Source organism: Ceratotherium simum, chromosome 29 (genome assembly GCF_057802395.1).
Source record: "Ceratotherium simum simum isolate JZ-2026a chromosome 29, ASM5780239v1, whole genome shotgun sequence".
Lineage (NCBI taxonomy): Eukaryota > Metazoa > Chordata > Mammalia > Perissodactyla > Rhinocerotidae > Ceratotherium > Ceratotherium simum.
The window spans coordinates 40,780,586-40,802,897 of NC_141928.1; the positions used below are offsets into that span (position 1 = coordinate 40,780,586).

A 22,312-nucleotide genomic window follows, 5' to 3' on the forward strand; every position below is an offset into this window, starting at 1 on the left:
GTGAGGGGATCCATGAAGGCTTTTTCCCCAGTTCCCATGAAGAATTTTAAGAAGATTGAGGTAATCACATTAGAATTTACCGTACATAATGATAGACTTGTCCTGCTACCATATGGACGGGATTTGAAGGAGAGATGGAAGGCTGGAAGGACAGTAAGAAGGCTGCCTCAGTGATCCTGGAAAGGGTGATAAGGCCTGAACTGAGGTAAGGGGCCATCTGGATGGATGTGGAGGGATGGCATTTTGACATATTTTTGAATTAGAATTTATTCATTTATCCATTTGATAACTATTTATTGAAGCCCAACTATACGCCAGGCATTGAGGATTATAGTGATGAAGACAAAATTCCCTGCTCTATTTGGAAGGGACAAACCATTAATAAGATGTATAGTATTTCAGATGCTGGTGAGTTGTGCCATAGGGGAAATTAAAGAAAGGGAGGGAGATGGGGAATTTGGGGATAGGAGGCTCTAGCATTAAGTAGAGGGTTCCAGGAAAGCTCACTGATGTTATATGTAGGCTTAGCTATGGAGATGAGGGGAAGACCCATTTGGGCACCTAGGAGTAAAACTGACAGAGGAGATGGCAAATGCAAAGGCCCTGAGGCAGAGCATGGCTGTCTTATAGCTGGAAGAGCACAGCAGCTACAAGTGGGCGGAGCAGAGAAACAAGTGGTGGCTACAGGAACTTGAGGGACGCGAGAAGCTGCTGTGCAGACTGTGAGGACCTGGGCTTTGCTCTGAGACGAGAAACCAGTGGAGAGGTTTTTCTTTCTCAATAGTAGCTTTACTGAGAAATAATTCACAGACAATACAGTTCACCCATTTCAAATGTAAACTCAGTAACTGGTAGTATATTCACAGTCTTGTGCAACATCACGATTTTAGCATTTTCATCTCCACTCCCCCATCCCCACCACGCCACAAAACCCTGCACCAATTAGCAACCACTCCCCTGCCCGCTAGCCCTAGGAACCACCAAACTTACTGTCTCTGCAGATTTACATATTCATATAAATGAATAATAAGATATGTGCTGTTTTGTGATTGGCCTCTTTCACTCAGCGTAATGTTTTTAAGGTTCATCCATGTGGTAGCATGTAGCAGTGCTTCATTCCTCTTTATGGCTGAACAATATTCTATTGTATAGACATTTTACATATTGTTTATTCAGCAGTGAAGACCATTTGGGTTGTTTCTACCTTTTGGCTATATTAAGGATAATGCTACTATGAACCTTCATGTGCAAGTTTTGTGTGGACATATGTTCTCATTTCTCTTGGGTGTACACCTAGGAATGGAATTGCTGGGTCATATGGTAACTCTGTGTTTAACCTTTAGAACTGCGGAACTGTTTCCCAGAGCTGCTGCACCATTTTACAATCCAAACAGCAGTGTATGAAGATTCAGATTTCTCCACATCCACACTGTAACAACACCAGTAATTTGTTCTCTTTTTGATTATAGCCATTTAGTGGGTTTGAAGTGGTATCTCCAGCGTTTCCTTGATGGCTAATGATGCTGAGTATCTTTTCATTTGTTTATTGGTCATTTATATGTCTTCTTTGGAGAAATGTCTCTTCAGTCCCTTTGCCCATTTTTAAACTGGATTATTTGTCTTGTTATTACTGAGTTGTAAGATTCAGTGAAAGACTTGGAGAGGAGGAATAATAAAATCTATCATTTGGAGTCAGCTAAACAAAGGGGGAAAATAAATATTTATCTCTGTTTTACAGATGAGGTAATGCTCAGTGACGACACTGAGTGGCAGAGATAGGAATCAAGCTAAGTTTGATTCCAGAGGCCTAGTTCTTAGTCTTAACCAAGAATGGACTTGGTTCTCTGAACTCTTCTTCCAGCTGAGTCCCTTGCCCTCAATTCTAAATTACCATAATCCTCCATCCAACTCTGCGTCTCGGGCCGCCCTGCCCTCCTAGGCGCACTTCCTCGGGGCCGCCGGCAGATGGCGTCGGGCCCCGCGGGCCGCCCTGTCTGCGCGCGCACGTCGGGGGTGCCGGGCCGCAGGCGCCGCCGCCGCACTTCCGGGCGCCGGTCAAGGTGAGTCGGAGTCTCTGAGAGCACCTCACACGCCCCTCTGCCCCCAGTCGGGGAGCGCGCGCCTCAGCTCCCAGGCTAGCGTGCCGGGACCGGGGTCAGGGGGCCCAGACGGAGGCGGGTAGCACCCGGAGGACGTCTGGGTCCCGGCGAGGCCCAAGCGGCCCCGGATGCCGCGCCTCTGCCCTGCTGGGGGAGGTTGCTCTCGCGGCCCGCTGCCGTCCGGCCGTACGGATGCGGAGCGTGATTCCTCCCCCGTCTCCTCGTCCCCGCCAGGCGGCGCCGTTGCCCGGCCCGGTTCTCCCGCGGCTGCGAGCCGGGCCGCCCCAGGCGGGTAGAGATTGGCGCGGAGAGAGGTGGAGGAGCGGGCTGTCAGAGCAGCCTCCCGCTTGGAATGTTTTCCCCCTGGACTGTGTTTTCGCTGTTAGGATTTCCTGGAGTACATGTGCAAATTCCTGTGCTCCACCCCCAGAGATCCTGCTTCAGTAGGTCTGGGGTGGGCCCTGGAAATCAGAATTTTTAACAACCGCTCCAGGTTGATGCCTGCCCATAGTCTGCGGAGCTCACCTTCAGAAACACTGGTAAAACGGTGGAGAGGAACGTTGCACTGGGTTGGCTATGGGTCTGCTTATCTTCAGGAAGGCTTCCAAGAGGAAGTGAGTCTAGCTGGACTTTGTATTGAGAGACCAGAATATCTACTGGCTCTTTGCTCCACAGTGATGAATTCCCGCTCTCGCCAACACCAGGATGCAGAAGATATCAGTGCTGCTCTTCCTGGCCTGGGTCAGCTTCCTCTTCTACGCAGGCATCGCCCTCTTCACCAGTGGCTTCCTGCTCACCCGTTTGGAGCTCACCAACCATAGCAGCTGCCAAGAGCCCCCAGGCCCTGGGTCCCTGCCATGGGGGAGCCGAGGGGAGCCCGGGGCCTGCTGGATGGCTTCTCGATTCTCCCGGGTTGTGTTGGTGCTGATAGATGCTCTGCGATTTGACTTTGCCCAGCCCCAGCGCTCACGCGTTCCTGGGGAGCCTCCTGTCTCCCTGCCCTTCCTGGGCAAGCTGGGATCCTTGCAGAGGATCCTGGAGATTCAGCCCCACCATGCCAGGCTCTACCAATCAAAGGCTCACCCCCCCACCACCACCATGCAGCGCCTCAAGGCCCTCACCACTGGCTCACTGCCTACCTTTATTGATGCTGGAAGTAACTTTGCCAGCTACGCCATAGTGGAAGACAATCTCATTAAGCAGCTTGCCAATGCAGGTTAGTCTGGGCCTCTTTGGAGGCCAGGAGTATCTTGGCAAATTTCTTCTTTAGAAGTCAGAGAGCCTGGGGCCGGCCCGGTGGCGCAAACAGTTAAGTAAGCGCACTCCGCTGCGGAGGCTGGGGGTCTCCAGTTCGGATCCCAGGCGTGCACTGACACACTGTGGTGGCCTCCCATATAAAGTGGAGGAAGAGGGGCATGGATGTTATCCCAGGGCCAGTTTTCCTCAGCAAAAAAAAAAAAAAAGGATTGGCAGATGTTAGCGCGGGGCTGATCTCCTCACACACCCAAAAAAAGAAGTCAGAGAGCCAGAACTTGGAGTGCCCAGTTGCATGCTTGACTATGCTGTGAGAGGACAGGGAGGACAGAGTAGGAGAAAGAGACCAGGGCCCTGCATGCAGGAAGTGCAGGTCTGGGCTTTGTCCTTCTGGAGTTTCTAATCTGTATGGGGTGTTGGTTTTACTTTTTTTTTTTTTTTGGTGAGGAACATCAGCCCTGAGCTAACATCTGATGCCAATCCTCCTCTTTTTGCTGAGAAAGACTGGCCCTGGGCTAACATCTGTGCCCATCTTTCTCTACTTTATATGGCACACCGCCACAACATGGCCTGACAAGCGGTGCATCGGTGCGCGCCCGGGATCCGAACCCAGGCCGCCAGCAGCGGAGCGTGTGCAGTTAGCCACTACACCACGGGGCCGGCCCCTGGTGTGACTTTTGGGGAGCTCTCAGTGAAGGGGCAGGGGAGAGATGAAGAGGAGAAGATGTGGGTCTGGTACCCTCACAAGTCTGGAGGAGAGAGCAGAGGGTCCAGGCCCTGTTCACTCACTGATAATACCCAGGAAAAATGGAGCAGTGGAGATAGCCGGGGACTGAGAACTAGCAGAGCCTTTTGTGGGAACAAGGAGTGAGAGGTCTGGGTGGAGCATGGTTATCAGGGGAAGCTTCCTAGCAGAAAATTTTAGACCATGCAGGATAAAGAGTTGCTGGATGGAACTGCTGTGCCTTAGAGTACATGGTTGGGATTTCTGATGGGCCTTTAAGGGGTTTCTTCTCTTTTCCCTGCCCTGACTCCTACTCAGGCTATGACCCACTCTCGTTTTCCTGCAGGAAGGCGTGTGGTCTTCATGGGAGATGATACCTGGAAAGATCTTTTTCCTGGAGCTTTCTCCCAAGCTTTCTTCTTCCCATCCTTCAATGTCAAAGACCTACACACAGTGGACAATGGCATCCTGGAACACCTCTACCCAACCAGTGAGCATGGAGCCAGAGGCAGGGCTGACTAAGACTGGGAGCTGGGGAGGGCCACTTCAGTCTACAAATTCTGAGCCTCCCATGGGTGCAGTGGCCTGGGCTTGTGTACCTGACATAGGAGTGTCAGAGCCTGGCTGGGGTTGAGGAATGGGCCTTAGTCCCCTGTGCTCATTGTTCTCCCTTTACAGTGGACAGTGGTGAATGGGATGTGCTGATTGCTCACTTCCTGGGTGTGGATCACTGTGGCCACAAGCATGGCCCTCACCACCCTGAAATGGCCAAGAAACTTAGCCAAATGGACCAAGTGATCCAGTGAGTGTGAGATATTGGCTGGGAGAGTGGGTTTGTGTCTGTGAATCTCAGGATATATGGTCCTAAGAGAAGAAGTACTTGTCCTGGAGCCTCTTTCTTATCTGAATTCTGTCTTCTCTAGGCCTTTTTCTGAAGCTAGAGGCGTTGTCCATCTTGAGTGACTTAGCATGTGGCTTTGGGCAGTAGGGTCATGACCAAAGAGATGTCTCTTTGCCAAAGGTCTAGGCCCTACTAATGGAAGTTATGGCTGGGAGTGAATGGGTCCCTGAGAAAATCTTCATCCATCCCTACCCCCTGACATGTTTCTTGGCCCCCAGGGGACTTGTGGAGCGTCTGGAGAATGACACATTGCTGGTGGTGATTGGGGACCATGGCATGACCATGAGTGGGGACCATGGAGGGGACAGTGAACTGGAGATCTCAGCTGCACTTTTTCTGTACAGTCCCACAGCCCTCTTCCCCAGTGCCCCACCAGAGGTGAGGCCTGAGGTGTGCTTTATCTGCTCTCTCGGTATTTAAGCCCTGTCGTGATCACAGCTTCCTTGTGGATCCCTTCATTTTAGGCCCCCAAATTCATGACACTGGGTGTCCCCCATTCTCATTTCCTACCTAGGCCCCTATGTCTTCCGTCCCAAACACTGACCTCAGCTCTGTGGTGAACCATTGACCCCTGTCCTTGTCCTCTAGGAGCCAGAGATAGTTCCTCAAATCAGCCTGGTACCTACGCTGGCCCTGCTGCTGGGCCTCCCCATCCCGTTTGGGAACATTGGGGAGGTGATAGCTGAGCTGTTCTCAGAGGTCGAAGACTCCCAGCCTCACTTCTCTGCTCTGGCCCAAGCCTCAGCTCTCCATCTCAATGCCCAGCAGGTAGGTAGTAGGCTGGGCTTCCAGGTGATAGAACTAGGGTGGGCATGGGAGAAGCATAACGACCTGCTCCATCATCTTTGTTCAGTCTTAATCCCACCTGTATGGCCATTATCCTTCCCTTCCTAGCTGTCCTGGACAGAATTTGGGTCCCTGATTTGCAGGTACTCCCTTTGGTAATACCTATCCTTGCCTCTGTCCTAATTTATATCTCTGACTTGTTCCCTTTGGCCTCTGACCTATTCCGCCAGGTGTCCCGATTTCTTCACACCTACTCAGCTGCTGCTCAGGACCTCCAAGTTAAGGAGCTTCATCGCCTGCAGCACCTCTTCTCCAAGGCCTCTGCTGACTACCAGTGGCTTCTGCAGACCCCCCAAGGGGCTGAGGCGGCACTGCAGGCTGTCATTCCTGAGCTGCAGCAGTTCCTGCGGGGAGTTCAGTCCATGTGCATTGAGTCTTGGGCTCATTTCTCTCTGGTCCGCATGGCAGGGGGTGCTGCTCTCTTGGCTGCTGCCTGCTTGCTCTGCCTTCTGGTATCCCAGTGGGCAACATCCCCAGGCTTCTACTTCTGCCCTCTCCTGCTAATCCCCATGGCCCAGGGTCTGACTGGGGCCATAGCATGTGCTGGACTCCTGGCAACTAGTGGGCTGAAGCTGGATCCAGTGGTTCTAGGGGCTATGGCTGCAGTGGGCTCACTTCTGCCTTTTCTGTGGAAAGCCTGGGCTGACTGGGGGTCCAAGAGGCCCCTGGCAGCCCTCCTTCCCATGCCTGGGCCTGTCTTGTTACTCTTGTTCATTCGCTTTGCTGCTTTCTTCTCTGATAGCTTTGTTGTAGCTGAGGCTAGGGCCACCCCTTTCCTTTTGGGCTCACTCATCTTGCTCCTGGTTGCCCGGCTTCACTGGGAGGGCAGGCTGCTGCCACCTAAGCTACTCACAATACCCCGCCTTGGCCTTTCAGCCCCAACAGGCCCCCCACAGCACAATGGTGCGCAGGCCCTGGGGCTCGGAATCGGGTTACTTTTATGTATAAGGCTAGCTGGGCTTTTTCATCGCTGCCCTGAAGAGACACCTGCGTGCCGCTCTTCTCCCTGGCTGAGTCCCTTGGCGTCCGTGGTGGGTGGTCGAGCCAAGAATTTGTGGTATGGAGCCTGCGTGGGGGCGCTGGTGGCCCTGTTAGCTGCTGTGCGCCTATGGCTTCGCCGCCATGGTAATCTCAAGAGCCCTGAGCCCCCTGTACTCTTTGTGCGCTGGGGGCTGCCTGTAATGGTACTGGGCACTGCTGCCTATTGGGCATTGGCATCGGGGGCAGATGAAGCACCCCCACGTCTCCGGGCCTTGGTTGCTGGGGCATCAGTAGTGCTGCCTAGGGCTGTGGCAGGGTTGGCCGCTTCAGGGCTCATGCTGCTTCTCTGGAGGCCTGTGACAGTGCTGGTGAAGGCTGCGACGGGTGCTCCAAGGAGCAGGACTGTCCTCACTCCCTTCTCAGGGCCCCCCACTTCTCAGGCTGACCTGGATTATGTGGTTCCTCAAATCTACCGGCATATGCAGGAGGAGTTCCGGGGCCAGCTAGAGAGGACCAAACCTCAGGGCCCCCTGACTGTGGCTGCCTATCAGTTGGGGAGCGTCTACTCAGCTGCTGTGGTCACGGCCCTCACCCTCTTGGCCTTCCCACTCCTGCTCTTGCATGCAGAACGCATTAGTCTTGTGTTCCTGCTTCTGTTTCTGCAGAGCTTCCTTCTCCTGCATCTGCTTGCTGCTGGGATACCCATCACCACCCCTGGTAAATACACGTCTCAGCCCTGATTCCTCCAGGGACAGTAGTGATGTGAGTTCGGCCCCTCGTGTTTTCAGGGAGGTGTTGCTCTTCAGGTTCTTCACCTTGACACTGGGTCTCATGCCCCACACAGTTGGGAGGGTCTTCCTGATGTCCTCGCTCTTATCTGCTGTAGCCAAGCTAACTGATCCCTGCCATTGACTCTCAGGGCCAGCAGGGTTCGTGGAGGAGGGAGACAAAAAGTACTCCAAGATTCATTTATTATGGAAATGCTGCATCCTCATGCTCATGAGGATGAGCGCATTTCCTGATTTTCCAGTGATGGGAGTGGTGAATTGAGTATATAATGTCATAGTGAGCTTTGTGTATATTAGAGAGAGAAAGAGATTGACCACAGTGGGGTTCAGATTAGAGTAATGGGGCTTCGTGCCACAGAAGGAATTAGAATAACAGAGTGCTGACTATAGAGACGTTGGGGTGATGGGGTGTGTGTGTGAGAATTAGCGCTGAAGTGGTAGGAGTATATGGTCATAGGGCAGCAGGCTATGGATTAGGAAATGGGATGTGACTGTAGAGAGGCATATCTCTCCCTGCAGGTCCTTTTACTGTGCCATGGCAGGCAGTCTCTGCTTGGGCCCTCATGGCCACTCAGACCTTCTACTCCACGGGCCACCAGCCTGTCTTTCCAGCCATCCACTGGCATGCAGCCTTCGTGGGATTCCCAGAGGGTCATGGCTCCTCTACGTGGCTGCCTGCTTTGCTGGTGGGAGCCAACACCTTTGCCTCCCATCTCCTCTTTGCAGGTACCTCCTCATTCCTCTCTTGCTTCTATTGTTTACTCTGGCTTTGTGGAAGGAAAGGAAACCCCTGGAATTGAGTGGGGAGATGTGATTTTGTTGGATCTTTGGCGCCCCTTGGCCTACACTAATTGGAGGCTGAGCCAACGAGGGGCAAGGGTGGCCTGGCCCCTGGGTTCTCCATTGATTCTAGCCCTGTCTTCCTCTGAGGTAGTAGGTTGCCCATTGCTCCTGCTCTGGCCCTTCCTATGTGAGAGTCAAGGGCCCCAGAGGAGGCGGCAGGCCCCACGGAATGAAGCTGAGGCCAGAGTCGGTTCTGAGGAGGAGGAGGAGCCGCTCATGGAGATGCGGCTCCGGGATGCGCCTCACCACTTCAATGCAGCACTGCTGCAGCTGGGCCTCAAGTACCTGTTTGTCCTTGGTATTCAGGTGGGTGCAGGGGCATGATCACGGAGTTAAGAACCTTTTCTCATGTGTATGCATCACATTCTGTCTTTCATACTTTGCCAAAACCCTGGGAGAGAGTCTTGGCTGAGGTACAGATAAGTGAAGTGGTTGCTCAAGGCCAGTGGCCTCAAATGGCAGTATTGAGACTTGAACCTGGGTCTCCTTAATCCTAGTCTTGGATTGGTTCCTCTCTACAAGCTCGATCTGGACCTTCCTGGTTGCATTTGGGGATTACTGCATTAGTGGACGGACTGGAAAAGCTGAGGCGATGGTCAGGATTCTTCCTCCTGTCCTTCAGAGGCAGAAGGTATGACTCTGACATCTTCCTCCACCCTGGAAGGCAGAGCCTGAGTGTTAGTGGCACAGATGGATAGTGCTTGCCCAAGGTCACACAGTGAGTCATGGTGGGGACAGGAAAAGAATTAGGTGTCCTAATTCCTGGCCCAGGGTTTTCTCTACTGACACACAGTATTTTCCTACTTGTCCTGTTCTTCACAGGGGCCTACAGCAAGACTCTCTTTGACTCGCTTCCTCCTCCCCTTCCCAAGTAACTTGACCCCTCCTCTCCTCCCTTAGATTCTGGCCTGTGCCTTGGCAGCCTCCATCCTCCGCAGGCATCTCATGATCTGGAAGGTGTTTGCCCCCAAGTGAGTGGATTTTCTTGAGAGGTAGAGGTTTTGGGGAGGATAAAGCTTGGAGCAAAGAATGAACATCCAGGGTTCTTCTAGGGTGGACAGGGTTTTCCTCAGCAGGGAAAGGCTCTAGACCTACTCTCAGTGTCCTCTGAGATTCTCTGCCTTTCTTTGCAGGTTCATTTTTGAGGCTGTGGGCTTCGTTGTGAGCAGCGTGGGACTTTTCCTGGGCATAGCTTTGGTGATGCGAGTGGATGGTGCTGTGAGCTCCTGGTTCAGGCAGCTAGTTCTGGCCCAGCAGAGGTAGCCTAGGCTGCGGGTGCTGGCTCCTGGCCACGGGGAGAGCTGGAGAACAATCTAGCCTGGCCTCTGTGGGTGCTGGATCATCTGAAAGAGAGGCTCAGCCACACCTCTTACCACCATGCAGCCAAGAGCTACTGGCATCTGGGAATTCATTATTTTATAATTCAAAATTATAGTGGGGCCTGATCCTTAACTCCTGCTTTGGATGCATCTGAGAGACTGGGGGATGGTCTCCAACATGGAATAAAATAATAATGTAAATATGTGTGTCTGAGATGTGGGGGAGTCCCTACTGACCTATAGGGGCTAGGGAGAGGGTGTCTCCCCTTTCACCAAGCACAGGTGGGATCAGCCATCTTATGCAGACCTGGCTGCACCTGAGAACCTTTGAGAAGTGGTTGGAGTTGTCTGAATTCATTCCCCTACCTCTTCCCGAATTACTCCTATTATCCACCTGCCATTTTGCTTGGCCATGCAACATATTTTATGCTTTGGCTGGTAAAAGAGATGGCGGAAAAGACAAGCCCAGGCATCATGAAGTGCACAGACTTTTAATGTCTAAAGCCCCAGTAGTGTTGTGTCTCCTCCTTAACTGTGTCGTTTCACTCCAGAACACCCTTTGCCCTTCACTTGTGTTGAGGCCTCCCTAGTTTCCCAACATGTGCTGGTTTTTATCAGACCTACTTGCCCATCTTACACAACATTCCATCTTGTCCCATTGATTATTCCTGACTTGAAGCTAAAACTGTATGAATCTAATGCTCCTCATGCATGTCTCCTGTGCCCTCCATCCTCACTACTCCTGTGTCATGTTGAAGTACGGGCATGAAATCCTTGTGGAAATGTCCATCAAAGGAGTGGGGAAGAGGCTCTGAGGAGAAAGGGCAGGACTAGGGTTTGAGGTTTGAGAGTGCACAGGACAGGAGGAGATGAGACTACTGAGAGAGAGAAGAACAGATGTTAAATGTGGGACAGCACTGACTTCTACTTGACTGGAAGAAGAAGAGAAGCTGAGCAGCAGTAAAGGTGTTCATAGCTGTAGTACCTAAAGGAGGAGTCCTAATTATTAATGGCCAACAGTCCCTAGTGCTACAGAGGTCAAATAAATGATAAAAAGTGTATATCATTCCAGGCAACTAGAGGATAGGGTATTGGTAACTCTGGCAGGAATAGGTTTAATAATGCAAGGGGAGAGGTTAGGTCCCAGCTAGACTATAAAATGAATTAGGAAAAAAATCTCCTTCCCCCTCTTCAATCTGGTGGACACAACTCCCAAGCATCAGTTAGTGAGTAGACAGTGCCTTTGTAAGAAGAAATAATGACTCTCCATCCCTGGCACCCCTGGGAAAGGTTTCAGCCCCCAGTCCCTCACCCTGTCCTCAGTCAGGCCCCCCCCCTTTTTTTTTTTTTATCAGGGAGCCCCCTTCCCTTGAGCCTAAGGATAATCTGCTGATCTGCCAACCACTGTTTCTCTTTCTTCTGATCTATCTACGAGATCTTTTTAGGGAAAGATATGTTCACTATTAAAAATTCTTATCCCTGCCTTTTACTTGACATCAGATCCCATTCCACACTAACTTATTGTTTCTTTTTTTTAAAGAGCTTTATTGAGGTACAATTTACCATAAAATTCACCCACTTAAAGTGTACAATTAAGTGATTTTTGGTACATTCAAAGTTGTACAAGCATTACCACAATCAATCTTAGAACATTTTCATCAACCCAAGAAGAAACTTGATACTCTTTCCTATCACCCTCCAACCCTCCCCACCTCCACCCCTAGCCCTAGGCAACCACTGATCTACTTTCTGACCATATTTGCACATTCTGGACATTTCATATATATGGAATCATATAGTATGGGGAGTTTTCTATTTGGCTTCTTTCATTCAGCCTAATGTTTTCAATGTTCATCCATCTTGCACCATGTATCAGTACTCTGTTTCTTTTTATGGCCAAATAATATTCCATTTTATGGATATATCACATTTTGTTTATCCATTCATCCATTGATAGACATTTGGGTTGTTTTCACCTTTTGATTATTATGAATGATGCTGATATGAATGTCCATATACAAGTTTTGCTTGGACATACGTTTTTATTTCTCTTGGGTTTATACCTAGTGATATATTGTGGAATTGCTAGGTCATATGGTAAATCTATGTTTAACTTTTTGAGGAACTGCCAGTCTGTTTTCCAAAGCTGCTGCACCATTTTACATTCCCATCAGCAGTGTATGAGGGTACCAATTTCTGCATATCCATGCCAATACTTATTATTATCTACCTTGGACTCTAACTATCCTAATGGGTGTGAAGGGTATCTCATAGTGGTTTTGGTTTGCGTGTCCTTGATGACTAATGATGTTGAGCATCTTGTGCTTATTGGAGAACTGTCTGTTTAGATCCTTTGTTTTTTAATTGGGTTGTCTTTTTTTTTAGCATTTTATTTATTTATTTATTTTTAAGTATTTATTTATTTTGTGTGTGTGTGTGTGTGTGTGAGGAATATCAGCCCTGAGCTAACATCCATGCCAATTCTCCTCTTTTTGGTGATGTGGGAGATCAAGATTTGGCCACCCTGAAATCTATCTCTTTACCTTGGTTGTTTTCTCTAGGGACATTTGACCTCCCCCACTAACTGCCTAAAGAATTTGACATGGTGGCTCCTTTCTGGAACAGATCTATCATGATGGCTGTAAAGATAACGTAGGGTAAATGTTACAATAGGAAAGGCACCAACAAGCCCCTCTTATCAGAAGTTCTGTCTCTCTGGCCACATTCTCTGGATGACCCTGCGAAGAGTTGCCAGACAATCATTTACATTTATAAGGGAAATCTCCATTTGTAAAGTATCTCCCTCTCTGTTTGGAGAAGAGAGGGGGATGAGCTCATTTCTAGTGACTTGTCAATGTGGAAGGTGAGGCCTTGAGCTACATAATAAACCTTACTCTTGTTTACTGTGCTTTAGTGGTAATCTCCTGTAACTGACTCCCCCCACCCCCAAAATCCTCCTTTGTCATTGGCTGAAAATGATATTTAAGATGAGAATTTCTGCTATTGTGTTGAGAAACGCAGTGTCCCTGCTTTCTCCCATGTATACATGTTATTAAACTTGGTATTATTTTCTCCTGCTAACCTGTCTTATTGATTATTTGGCCAGCCAGAAGAACCTTAAGGGAAAGGGCAGTGGGAGATTCTCCCTCTTCCCCCGACAGTTTTGGCGAGCCAGCCGGGAGAACCTTAAGGGAAAGGGCAGAGGGAGATTCTCCCTCTTCCCCCACAGTTTTGGCATAGTCGCCAGGAGCCACACTGGCTGGCAAGTTGCCTTCTCTGGCTGGAAGATTATTTGGCCAGCCAGAAGAACCTTAAGGGAAAGGGCAGAGGGAGATTCTCCCTCTTCCCCCACAGTGAGAAAGACTGGCCCTGAGCTAACATCCGTGCCCATCTTCCTCTACTTTATATGGGATACCGCCACAGCATGGCCTGACAGGCGGTGTGTCAGTGCGTGCCCGGGATCTGAACCTGGGCTGCCAGCAGCAGAGCGCTCACACTTAACTGCTACGCCATGGGGCCAGCCCTGGGTTGTCTTTTTATTGTTGAGTTACAAGTGTCAACCTAAAGAGCAAATTCGCCCATTTTACCCTCAAAATGAGTTTACTTGGGAATAGCCAAAAGAATTGTAGTTTGGGATGTGCATGCTATTGCCTATGAATTATAGGCAAATCTGGAAAACAAAGGAGGGGATCTTGCTTTTATAGAGAAAAAGAGGGAGTAGGGAGGGGCTGTCCTTCTCCCAAAGGAAAGTCCATTGGGAGAAAAATAATAGTTCAGGGTGGCAGCAGCTTCTCATTGGCTGAGCTGCAGCATTTCTCATTGGCTGGGCTGTTGATGGGGTGGGGAGAGAAATCTTCCTTCCTAGTAGAGTAGTTTTACTTCCTGTCCAAGATGCAAGCTTCCATCTCTTCCTGTTTGGTGTAATTGATGATGTGTGACAGGGAGTGAGAGCTCCCCCTACAGGCCTTCCCGACTCCAATTTGGTTAAGGTTTCTTTTATTAATTTCCACATAAGCATTGTTTATAGTCTAGATATAAATTCTCTTATCAGATATATGATTTGCAAGTATTTTATCCATTCTTTGGGTTGTCTTTTCATTTTCTTGATAGTGTCCTTTGAAGCACAAAATTTTAAAATTTTGATGAAGTCCAATTCAACCTATTTTTTCTTTTGTTGTTTGTGCTTTTGGTATCTTATGCAAGAAAGTATTGTCAAATGCCACAATTTGGTTTTAGAAAATTTTCATCACTCCCACAAATTCCCTACACGTTGTTTATAATCAATTCCCAATCTCACCCCAGGCCACTGATCTGTTTTCTGTCTTTATAGATTTGTCTTTTCTGCATATTTCATATAATTGGAATCATGGAATATGTGGTCTTTTGATCTGGCTTCTTTGACATAGAATAATGTCTTTGAAGTTCATCTGTGTTGATGCATGTGTCACTTTTTGCCCCTTTTGATTTTTGTTGTTTGAAAAGCCTTTATTCATTTTTTTTTTTGCCCCTTTTTATTGCTGAGTCATATTCCATTGTATTGCTGTGATCAACTGATGGACATTTGGATTGTTTTCAGTGTTAACTATTATGAATATTTTTGTAGCTGCTATGAGCATTTGCATACAAGTGTTGGTGTAGACATATGTTCTAATTTCTCTTGGGAGGATTCCTTGGAGTGGAATTGCTGATTCATAAGGTAAGTTTATGATTAACTTTTTAAGAAACTGCCAAACTGGTTTCCAAAGTAACTGTACTATTTTATATTCCCACCAGCAATGTATGAGAGTTCCAGTTTCTCCACATCCTCACCAACATTTGGTATTATCTGTGTTTTTTATTGTAATCATTCGTATGTGCATAGTGATATCTCATGGTTTTAATTTGCATTTCCCTAATGGCTAATATGTTGAGCATCTTTTTATGTGCTTCTTAGTCATTTGTGTATCTTTTTTGGTAAAATGTCTATTCATATTTTTCTGCCCATCTTAAAATGGTTTTTTTTTAACAATTTTATTTATTTTTCCCCCAAAGCGCCAGTAGATAGTTGCATGTCATAGCTGCACATTCTTCTAGTTGCTGTATGTGGGACATGGCCTCAGCATGGCCGGAGAAGCAGTGGTTCGGTGCGTGCCCGGGGTCCGAACCTGGGCCGCCAGCAGCAGAGCGTGCCCACTTAACCACTAAGCCACGGAGCCGGCCCTTAAAATGGTTTTACAAAATGTTTTTACTATTGAGCTTTGAGAATTACACAATGTGGATACGAGTCCATTATGAGATATATAATTTGCAAATAATTTTTCCCACTTTGAGACTTTTCTTTGAATTTTCTTGATGATGTCTTTGTAGCACAAGAGTTTTTAATTTTAATGAAGTTCAGCTTATCCATTTTGAGTTGATTTTATGTATGGTAAGGGTCGCAGCATTTTTGTTGTTTTTTGCTTATGGATATCCAATTCTCCTAGCTCCATTTGTTGGAAGGATTGGACAGGTACCTGTGAGCAGTGCAGGCTGCACAGCACAGGGCCGTGCTGCCAGCAGTCAGGCTGCGTGGGTTGAGCAGACTACGGCGTGCGTGTTGGTGCTCCACGGTGAGCAGAGAAAAGACAGGCTGATGACCCAGAGCCTTGGTCTCTGATTACCAAGGGTCTCTGATTAGAGCTGATTACCGAGGGCCTCCGGGAGACACTTTCTGCCGGGGATGGACTCCGTGGGGCGGCGGTACTACAGCTCCCAGCACGCACCGCGGCCCGCCCCCGCGGGGGCATAGACAGACGTGGGGTGTGGCTGCGACGGCGGGCTGAGCGCGGGTTGTGGTACCCGGACGGTCTCTCGAGGCCGCGGCCTCCGCGAAGGCGGAACGGCGAGCAGCACGAGCTCCCCACTGACTCGCCCTCGCCTCCGGCTCGCGTGGGCCTCCCCCTCGGGTCGGGTCCAGGCTCGTTTCTTCCCTGTATCTCCCGCGGGGACTAACCCTTAAAGACGACCAACCGCAGCCCAGAGTTATGCCGGCCCAGCCAACCCGAGGCGCTGGCGGAAGCGACGTCGGCGGAAGCGTGGGCGGGCGGCGAGGGGAGGGTCCGTTTGTCCCGGAAGGGGCAGGCCGTCCGGCCGGGGCCTCGAGGGGAGCCAAGGACCGGCGGCAGGATGCGGAAGTGCACGGACTCCTCCCCGCTCGGCTGCGGGCTCCGGCGGGGCCGGGCTTACCCTTCAGCAGCCCCCTCGGCCACCATGTCCCACGAGACCCCTCTGGGCTCCTCAGCACCACACGCCAGCTGCCTGGACCTGTGGAGGGAAAGGAATGATCAGCTAGTTCGACAGGCCAAGGTAACGCGGTTGCTGGGACTCTCGCGATGGGGAGGGGATGAGCTTGACCTTCCCCTAGGAGCCAGAAATGACTGGAGAAGGACACCCCTTATTGCAATCGGAGGGGTAAGGGCTGATCGTCGGTGACACCCCATCCCACATTTGGCAGGTGGCTCAGGGTCTGTCTCTGAGGCGACAGCAGTTGGCTCAAGATGCACTGGAAGGGCTCCGGGAACTTCTCCATTGTCTGCAGGGTAAGCAGGGTCTTTCCCAGGATGGTCAGTTCTCCGCCACAGCTAGAGACCAATTCCTCTTCTGCATTTCTGGGATTGAGGTGATTACTCAAGGGGCAGAGAGTCCCGTTTACGGTACAGACAGGACTGGAGTGGAATCGTATTTGTACAGGGGAATCTTTCTCTTCCTTACACACACACACACACACAGGGGAATTTTTCTTTTCCTTACACACACACAGACACACGCGCGCGCGCGCGACAGCATTCGAAGAAATGGTTTCCAGGATGGTCTAATTGGGAGAACTTTCTGCCCTTTCGAAACTCTCTGTCCAAAGGGTGGGTTCTTTATTGAGACCATTTTGGTTGGGGTGGGGTGATCTCTGGGGTGGGATCTTATTTTGGGAATCCTTTACCCAGGAGCCGTCTGTGAGATCAGCATTTGTTGCTCCAGGGCTCCCTGCGGCTGTTCCTGTTCTCCCCTTGGAATTGATCGTCATCTGCAACTTTATTACCCTGAGGGCGAGCCTGGCCCAGGGTTTCACTGAGGACCAGGCACATGATATCCAACAGGGCCTAGAAAGAGGTGAGGGCCAGAGATTGCCTTCCAGGCCCCTGCCAGCCTCAGTTTGGGTTTAAGTCCTTGCAAGGTGAATGGGAGGAGCAACATAACCTGTCACCTCTACAGACAGACAGGCCCTTTTCTGATCCTCCATGTGCTTCTCAGACCAGGAGCACCTTTGTGACCTTTGGGCTCCTGCAGAAAGAGAAAGCCAGAGATGAAGTCCCATCTGAGTTGTATATGTGTGTACTCTACAGTGCTGGAGACCCAGGAGCAGCTGGAGCCCAGGCTGGAACGTGGGCTCAGTGGGCTGTGGGACTCCGTCCTCCATTCTTCCTCTCTTCTGCCGGAGCTGCTCCCTGCCCTTCACCACCTGGCTGCCCTGCAGGCTGCTCTCTGGCTGAGCACTGACCATCTTGGGGACCTGACTTTGCTGCTGCAGACCCTGAATGGCAGCCAGGTAATGTGGGGAGTGATCTGGATCTAAGGGTCTCTTCCCTCCTCCCACCCCTCCCAGCTGCAGTAGCATCATTTTGTGCTGGAAAGGCTGCTGGGTTGGTGGTCAGAAGACCTAAGTTCTCCCAGGGACTCTTAGGTGACCTTGCTCTGGTTGGTGTCTCATTGGAGGGATTCCCTTGGGAGTGTTTTTAAAAATAGTTTAATGATCTCGGATAGGGTCGGGGCTCTCATTACCTTGGTGAAGTCACCTCCCAGTCTCAGTTTTCTCATCGGTAACTGAAACATGGTCCTTACCCTGTGTCCTTATGAGCTTATACTGAGTGAGGAGGCACACTAGAATAGATCACACTGCCCCAGGTTTTTTCCCCTTCCCTTATCCTTGCCCCACAGCTATCTCTCTCTCAGAATTGAGGGAACAGGAATCAGGAGGACCCTTGAGTTCAAGGTCCAGCGAGGGTAGACTGAGGTAGGAGAAGAAGGGGTGGTTATAAGCTTGGAGCCTCTGATTTTCCTTCTCTCCCCAGAGTGGGACCTCTGAGGATTTGCTGCTGCTTCTAAAAACTTGGAACCTCCCAGCTGAGGAGTCAGATGCCCCATTAACCCTGCAGGATGCCCGGGACTTGAGGGATGTCCTTCTGACAGCATCTGCCTATCGCCAAGGTCAGCTAGCGATCTAATTTATCCTTCCTCCCCACTCTCTGTCTTAAAGGGTCCTTTGGCTCACACCTTTCCTGTCATGTCCCATTCGTCTCAGTGGAGCTTCCCTTTCATACCTCCTGTCCTATGGTCTCTCTAAGCTCATACCCTGTTGCCCTCAGGCCTCCAGGAGCTGATCACAGGGAGGCTGTCCAGGGCACTGAGCAGCCTGCAAGAAGCGGCCTCAGGTCTATGTCCACAGCCTGTGTTGGTCCAGGTGTACACGGCCCTGGGGACCTGTCTCCGTAAGATGGTAAAGACAGTCCTAGGGTGGGTTGGGGAAACCATGGGCATTATGGACAGCTTTCTCCTTTGGGAGGGTACCTGAGGTTTGTATCCTCTCACCCCTCTAGGGCAGTCCACAGAAAGCCCTGCTGTACTTGGTTTCAGCCCTAAAAGGGGGATCAACTTGGGGTCCCCCACTTCTGGAGGCCTCTAGGTTATATCGGCAACTGGGGAACACAGCAGCAGAGCTGGAGAGTCTGGAGCTGCTGGTTGAGGTAAGGAACTATGCCAGGGGAAGATACAGGGATTGGTGAGATGCTTGTGATGGGGTGACTAGTCAAGGTATAAGTAGAAGGAAGTGTGGCTCCCAGAGATTATAGATATACTTTCTTCTTTTTGTCCCTTTTAGGCCTTGAGTATCCCTCACAGTTCTGAAGCCCCCCAGCTTCTCATTGAGGTTGAGTTGCTACTCCCGCCACCTGACCCAGCCTTGCCCTTTCACTCTGGCACACAGAGCCAGGCCAAGTACCTGCTAGCAAGCCGATGCCTACAGACGGGAAGGTGAGGTTCCACTGCCTTGCTTACCTGAGCTCTTCCCATTTCTGATGCCTCCCCTGGGGTGTAACTCTGCTTCTATTTTTGAAAGTCAGGGGGTGATGGACAAGTCAATGGCAGGACATAGGTCCCTACTCCTCAGCCCCCTGCCCTGCCGCTGGACCTGAACTGAGGACTCTTCACCCAGACACTAACCTCCCGTGTCTTTAAAACTCTGTAGTCTCCTCCCAAATCCATTCTGTAAGGAGGGTAGATCCATACTGAGTCAGAGTTGGAGCCCTCAGACCCCGCCCTTCCCACTCCCCAGGGCCCTTAAGCATCCCTTTGTTAGCTAAGAGCCTTTGGAGGGCCATGCTAGGGCCTAAGGTGAGGCTCATGGGCTATGACTCCTCAGGGCAGAGGACGCTGCAGAGCATTACTTGGACCTGTTGGCCCTGTTGCTCGATGGCTCAGAGCCAAAGGTGAGTATTCTTCAAGGTTCTCTGCAGTGGGGTGGGAGGGTTAGAGTCTCCTTTGGAGTAGAGCAGGACTGCTGTTTTCTGTTTCTTCCCTCTGCTCTTCTCTGTCTAATCTGGGAGGCCAGACTGGGAAGGTTCCCAGAGCAAGGGGTCCAGGGCAGCAAGCAGTGGGTGGTCTATGCGTGGTACCAGAGCCTGTGAAGAGGTTGAAGGTGGCTCATGTCTCTTCAAGTCACTACATCCTCCTCCCACCCCAGTTTTCCCCACCCCCTTGCCCCCCAGGGCCCTGTATGCCTGAGATGTTCTTGGAGGCAGCAGCAGCACTGATCCAGGCAGGCCGGGCCCAGGATGCTTTGACTGTATGTGAGGAGCTGCTCAGCCGCATGTCGTCGCTGCTTCCCAAGATGCCCCAGCTGTGGGGAGATGCCAGAAAAGGAACCAAGGAGTCACCACACTGCCCACCGTGGGTCTCTGCCACCTATCTGCTTCAGGGCCATGCCTGGGTGCAGCTGGGGGCCCAAAAAGAGGCAATTAGTGAATTTAGCCGGTGAGCCAGGAAGCCAACCAGGGCCCTAGGGGAAGTGGGGTGGGGAAATTTTCTGATTGGGACCTGAGAAGGTGAGCTCCATTCTTACCTACTCACCCTAGAGTTTCTGAGGGTGACTCCTCTTCACCTCTGCTCCATGTCTCATTTCAGGTGCCTTGAGCTGCTCTTCCGGGCCACACATAAGGACAAAGAACAAGGTGATCTTTGTTATCTTTGTTTAACAAGGTGACTCTCACTTATCCTCTTCCCTCCTGGAAGTGGTGGTGGTGGATGTCTGTCCCTTTCCATGTGTCTCAGTCCACCAGGAGATTTAAGAGAAAGGGACTCTAGACACAAGAAGAGATCAAGGGGGACCAGGGGTTTTGGTGACTGTGTGACTGGGAATACAATTCTTGATTTTGGGTGTGGTCCTCAGGACCTGCTTCCAACTGTGATCAGGGGTGCACGTCAGATGTGGCACTACAACAGCTTCGGGCAGCTGCCTTGATTAGTCGTGGACTAGGATGGGTGGCCAGTGGCCAGGATACCAAAGCCCTACAGGACTTCCTCCTCAGTGTGCAGATGTGCCCAGGTATGTATACTTGCATGACATGTATACACAGTAATAGAGAGGCCCATGGGGGTGGTACTTGGGGATTAGTGTAAGAGTGACATTGCCAGATAGGAGGGGTGAATGGGGTTGTGCTGTATATGTCTAGGGATATACCAAAGGGTGCAGACTTATACCAGATATATACAAGTGTGTATGAAGGCCTCTCAGGAGTTCCCAGTCTTCCCAGTGTCTTCGGATATGAAGACCATAACTGTGCTGGGAGCGTGCTTGGCAGGAAGAGGGTCAGCTGAGCCCTTTGTCCTGTGCAGGCAGTGCCCAGGGATAGGAATGGTTGGGAATGATCTACTCCTGGTTCCATGTGTGTAGGCAAGACACTTCCTCACTCTAGGCCTCAGTTTCCCCTTTTATAAAATGATGCTTAAGGCTATGTCAAGTTCTAAGGCTCTGTACTCCGGGGTGGGGCTACAGGTAATCAAGATGCTTCCTTTCACCTGCTTCAGACTCTGAGGAGGCTGGATCGGAGGGATGAGGCCACTGCTCTCTGGTGGAGGTTGGAGGCCCAAACTAAGTTGCCACAGGAGAATGCTACATGGTGAGACTGAGATTTGCTATCTTGGGGCTGAGAGGCAGTTGGTGTCCTGGAGTCTTTGGAACTATTGGGGGAGGTGGTGAATGAAAGGGAGGGAATGGCTGCTCAACCTTTGGCCTATCCTTTATCCTTAGGCCTCACCCTTTTTGCTCTCTAGGTCTCTGCCCCTGTACCTAGAAACCTGTTTGAGCTGGATCCGTCCCCATGACCATGAAACCCTTCTTGAAGAGTTTCAGACGTCTCTGCTGGAGCCTCGTGACCTGTAGCTGCCGTGTTTTGAAGAGCCTGAGCTGGGGCCCCAGTGGGCCATCTCTCTGTGGGGAGGGCTTTCTGGTTACCATCCTTGGGGAATGTGGCTGGAGCTGCCCATTCCTATAAAAGTGGGACATTGGAGAGGTTGGTGGTAGTCCTGTAAAATTTGGCCTAGTTACTGCTGTTCTGGTTCCCTGCCAGCAACAAGGCATTGACTTTGCTCGTGGCACCTTTTTTCCTCTTTTCTTTTATTGAGTAAAATCTCATATTTATCTCTTGTCTGCCTACTACATATACTTGAGTGAGAAGGCTCACAGCTGTCTGATTCAGTGGAGTGCTGGTTGCCTAAGATGCCCTGTCCCAGCATCATCTACCTTATGAGCTTGAGGTCTGGGTAGAAGAAAGGGCTGCAGGAATCCTTACTCAGGAAGCAGTGAGTTTAGTCTCTCCCTTTACTTAAAAGCAGAGGCCCAAAGCCCAGGATCCTGTGTGAGTTGACAGAATGAGTGGAGTTGGGTCTGGAAGGTGGTCTGGGCAGGCTTTTCAGGACAAGGGCAGGTATTTGATTCTTAGAGGGGAGGGACAAGCAGATCTCTGTCTGCTCAGAGACTGTAGGAATTCGTAGATTTTGGGGATTGTAGAAATTTGGGATTTGACTCTCAGTGAAATGTGTATGGATAGGGGGTGAAGAATGAATTAATTAAGCATGCCATTAAAGCTGCCTGTTGAACATAGTCAGGGCTACTTGGCATTTTGGGCCCAAGGACTTCAAGTCTCGGTATGCACTTTTCTTGCTGCTTTGGGCTCTATTGTATCAGCTGTCTGTTTTGTGGTTGCCTTTTGACCCCTCTCTGTCCTTCAGTGCCCTCCCTTCTCCAGCCATTAGTATTAATACTCAGTGGTAACAGGAAGCATGTACCTCCAAGCCCTGAGGAACTTGAATGCTTATGGGATTAGGCTTACCCGAGGGTGCAATGACAATAGGGTAGAGTGGATTAAGAGCTGGGGAGCTAGTCAAAACGTCCAGAGGAGGGGTGGCTGGAGCCAGCGTTTTGAAGGAGCAAGGAGAGGGGTTAGGGTGGATCCTCAGGTTTTGGAAGAAGAAGAGTGTGTATGCTATCACTA

At 50.5% G+C, this 22,312-nt stretch overlaps 2 protein-coding genes across 10 annotated transcripts; both read left to right on the forward strand.

Annotated features, from left to right (window-relative positions):
- Positions 1–1,980: 1,980 nt before the first annotated feature.
- Positions 1,981–9,837, forward strand: PIGO (phosphatidylinositol glycan anchor biosynthesis class O). 5 transcript variants are annotated; one of them, XM_014797461.2, is made up of 11 exons: positions 1,981–2,060; positions 2,775–3,315; positions 4,424–4,567; positions 4,756–4,879; positions 5,197–5,356; positions 5,567–5,746; positions 5,995–7,522; positions 8,113–8,319; positions 8,528–8,742; positions 9,337–9,407; positions 9,570–9,837. In XM_014797461.2, exons 2-11 carry the CDS (start codon positions 2,805–2,807, stop codon positions 9,697–9,699), a joined length of 3,270 nt encoding a protein of 1,089 aa, XP_014652947.1. In that variant the 5' UTR covers positions 1,981–2,060; positions 2,775–2,804; the 3' UTR covers positions 9,700–9,837. The 5 variants fall into 5 exon arrangements, with proteins under 5 accessions (XP_014652947.1, XP_087275671.1, XP_087275670.1 ...); XM_087419545.1 differs by lacking the exon at positions 1,981–2,060 and adding an exon at positions 8,934–9,067 and having other exon boundaries at positions 2,082–3,315; positions 9,570–9,711; XM_087419547.1 differs by lacking the exon at positions 1,981–2,060 and having other exon boundaries at positions 2,085–3,315; positions 5,995–6,219; positions 7,471–7,522.
- Positions 9,838–15,884: 6,047 nt separating this feature from the next.
- On the forward strand, positions 15,885–21,459 carry FANCG (FA complementation group G). 5 transcript variants are annotated; one of them, XR_001393020.2, is made up of 14 exons: positions 15,885–16,079; positions 16,228–16,312; positions 16,746–16,877; positions 17,111–17,313; positions 17,837–17,972; positions 18,131–18,261; positions 18,362–18,508; positions 18,643–18,794; positions 19,183–19,249; positions 19,504–19,793; positions 19,944–19,990; positions 20,209–20,364; positions 20,847–20,938; positions 21,093–21,459. XR_001393020.2 is itself a non-coding variant. In XM_004443245.3 (14 exons), the coding sequence occupies exons 1-14, from the start codon at positions 15,900–15,902 to the stop codon at positions 21,199–21,201; spliced, it is 1,959 nt and encodes a 652-aa protein (XP_004443302.2). In that variant the 5' UTR covers positions 15,885–15,899; the 3' UTR covers positions 21,202–21,459. The 5 variants fall into 5 exon arrangements, 4 of the variants coding, with proteins under 4 accessions (XP_004443302.2, XP_014652970.2, XP_087275677.1 ...); XM_004443245.3 differs by having other exon boundaries at positions 20,815–20,938; XM_087419550.1 differs by having other exon boundaries at positions 15,941–16,079; positions 16,712–16,877; positions 20,815–20,938.
- Positions 21,460–22,312: the final 853 nt, after the last annotated feature.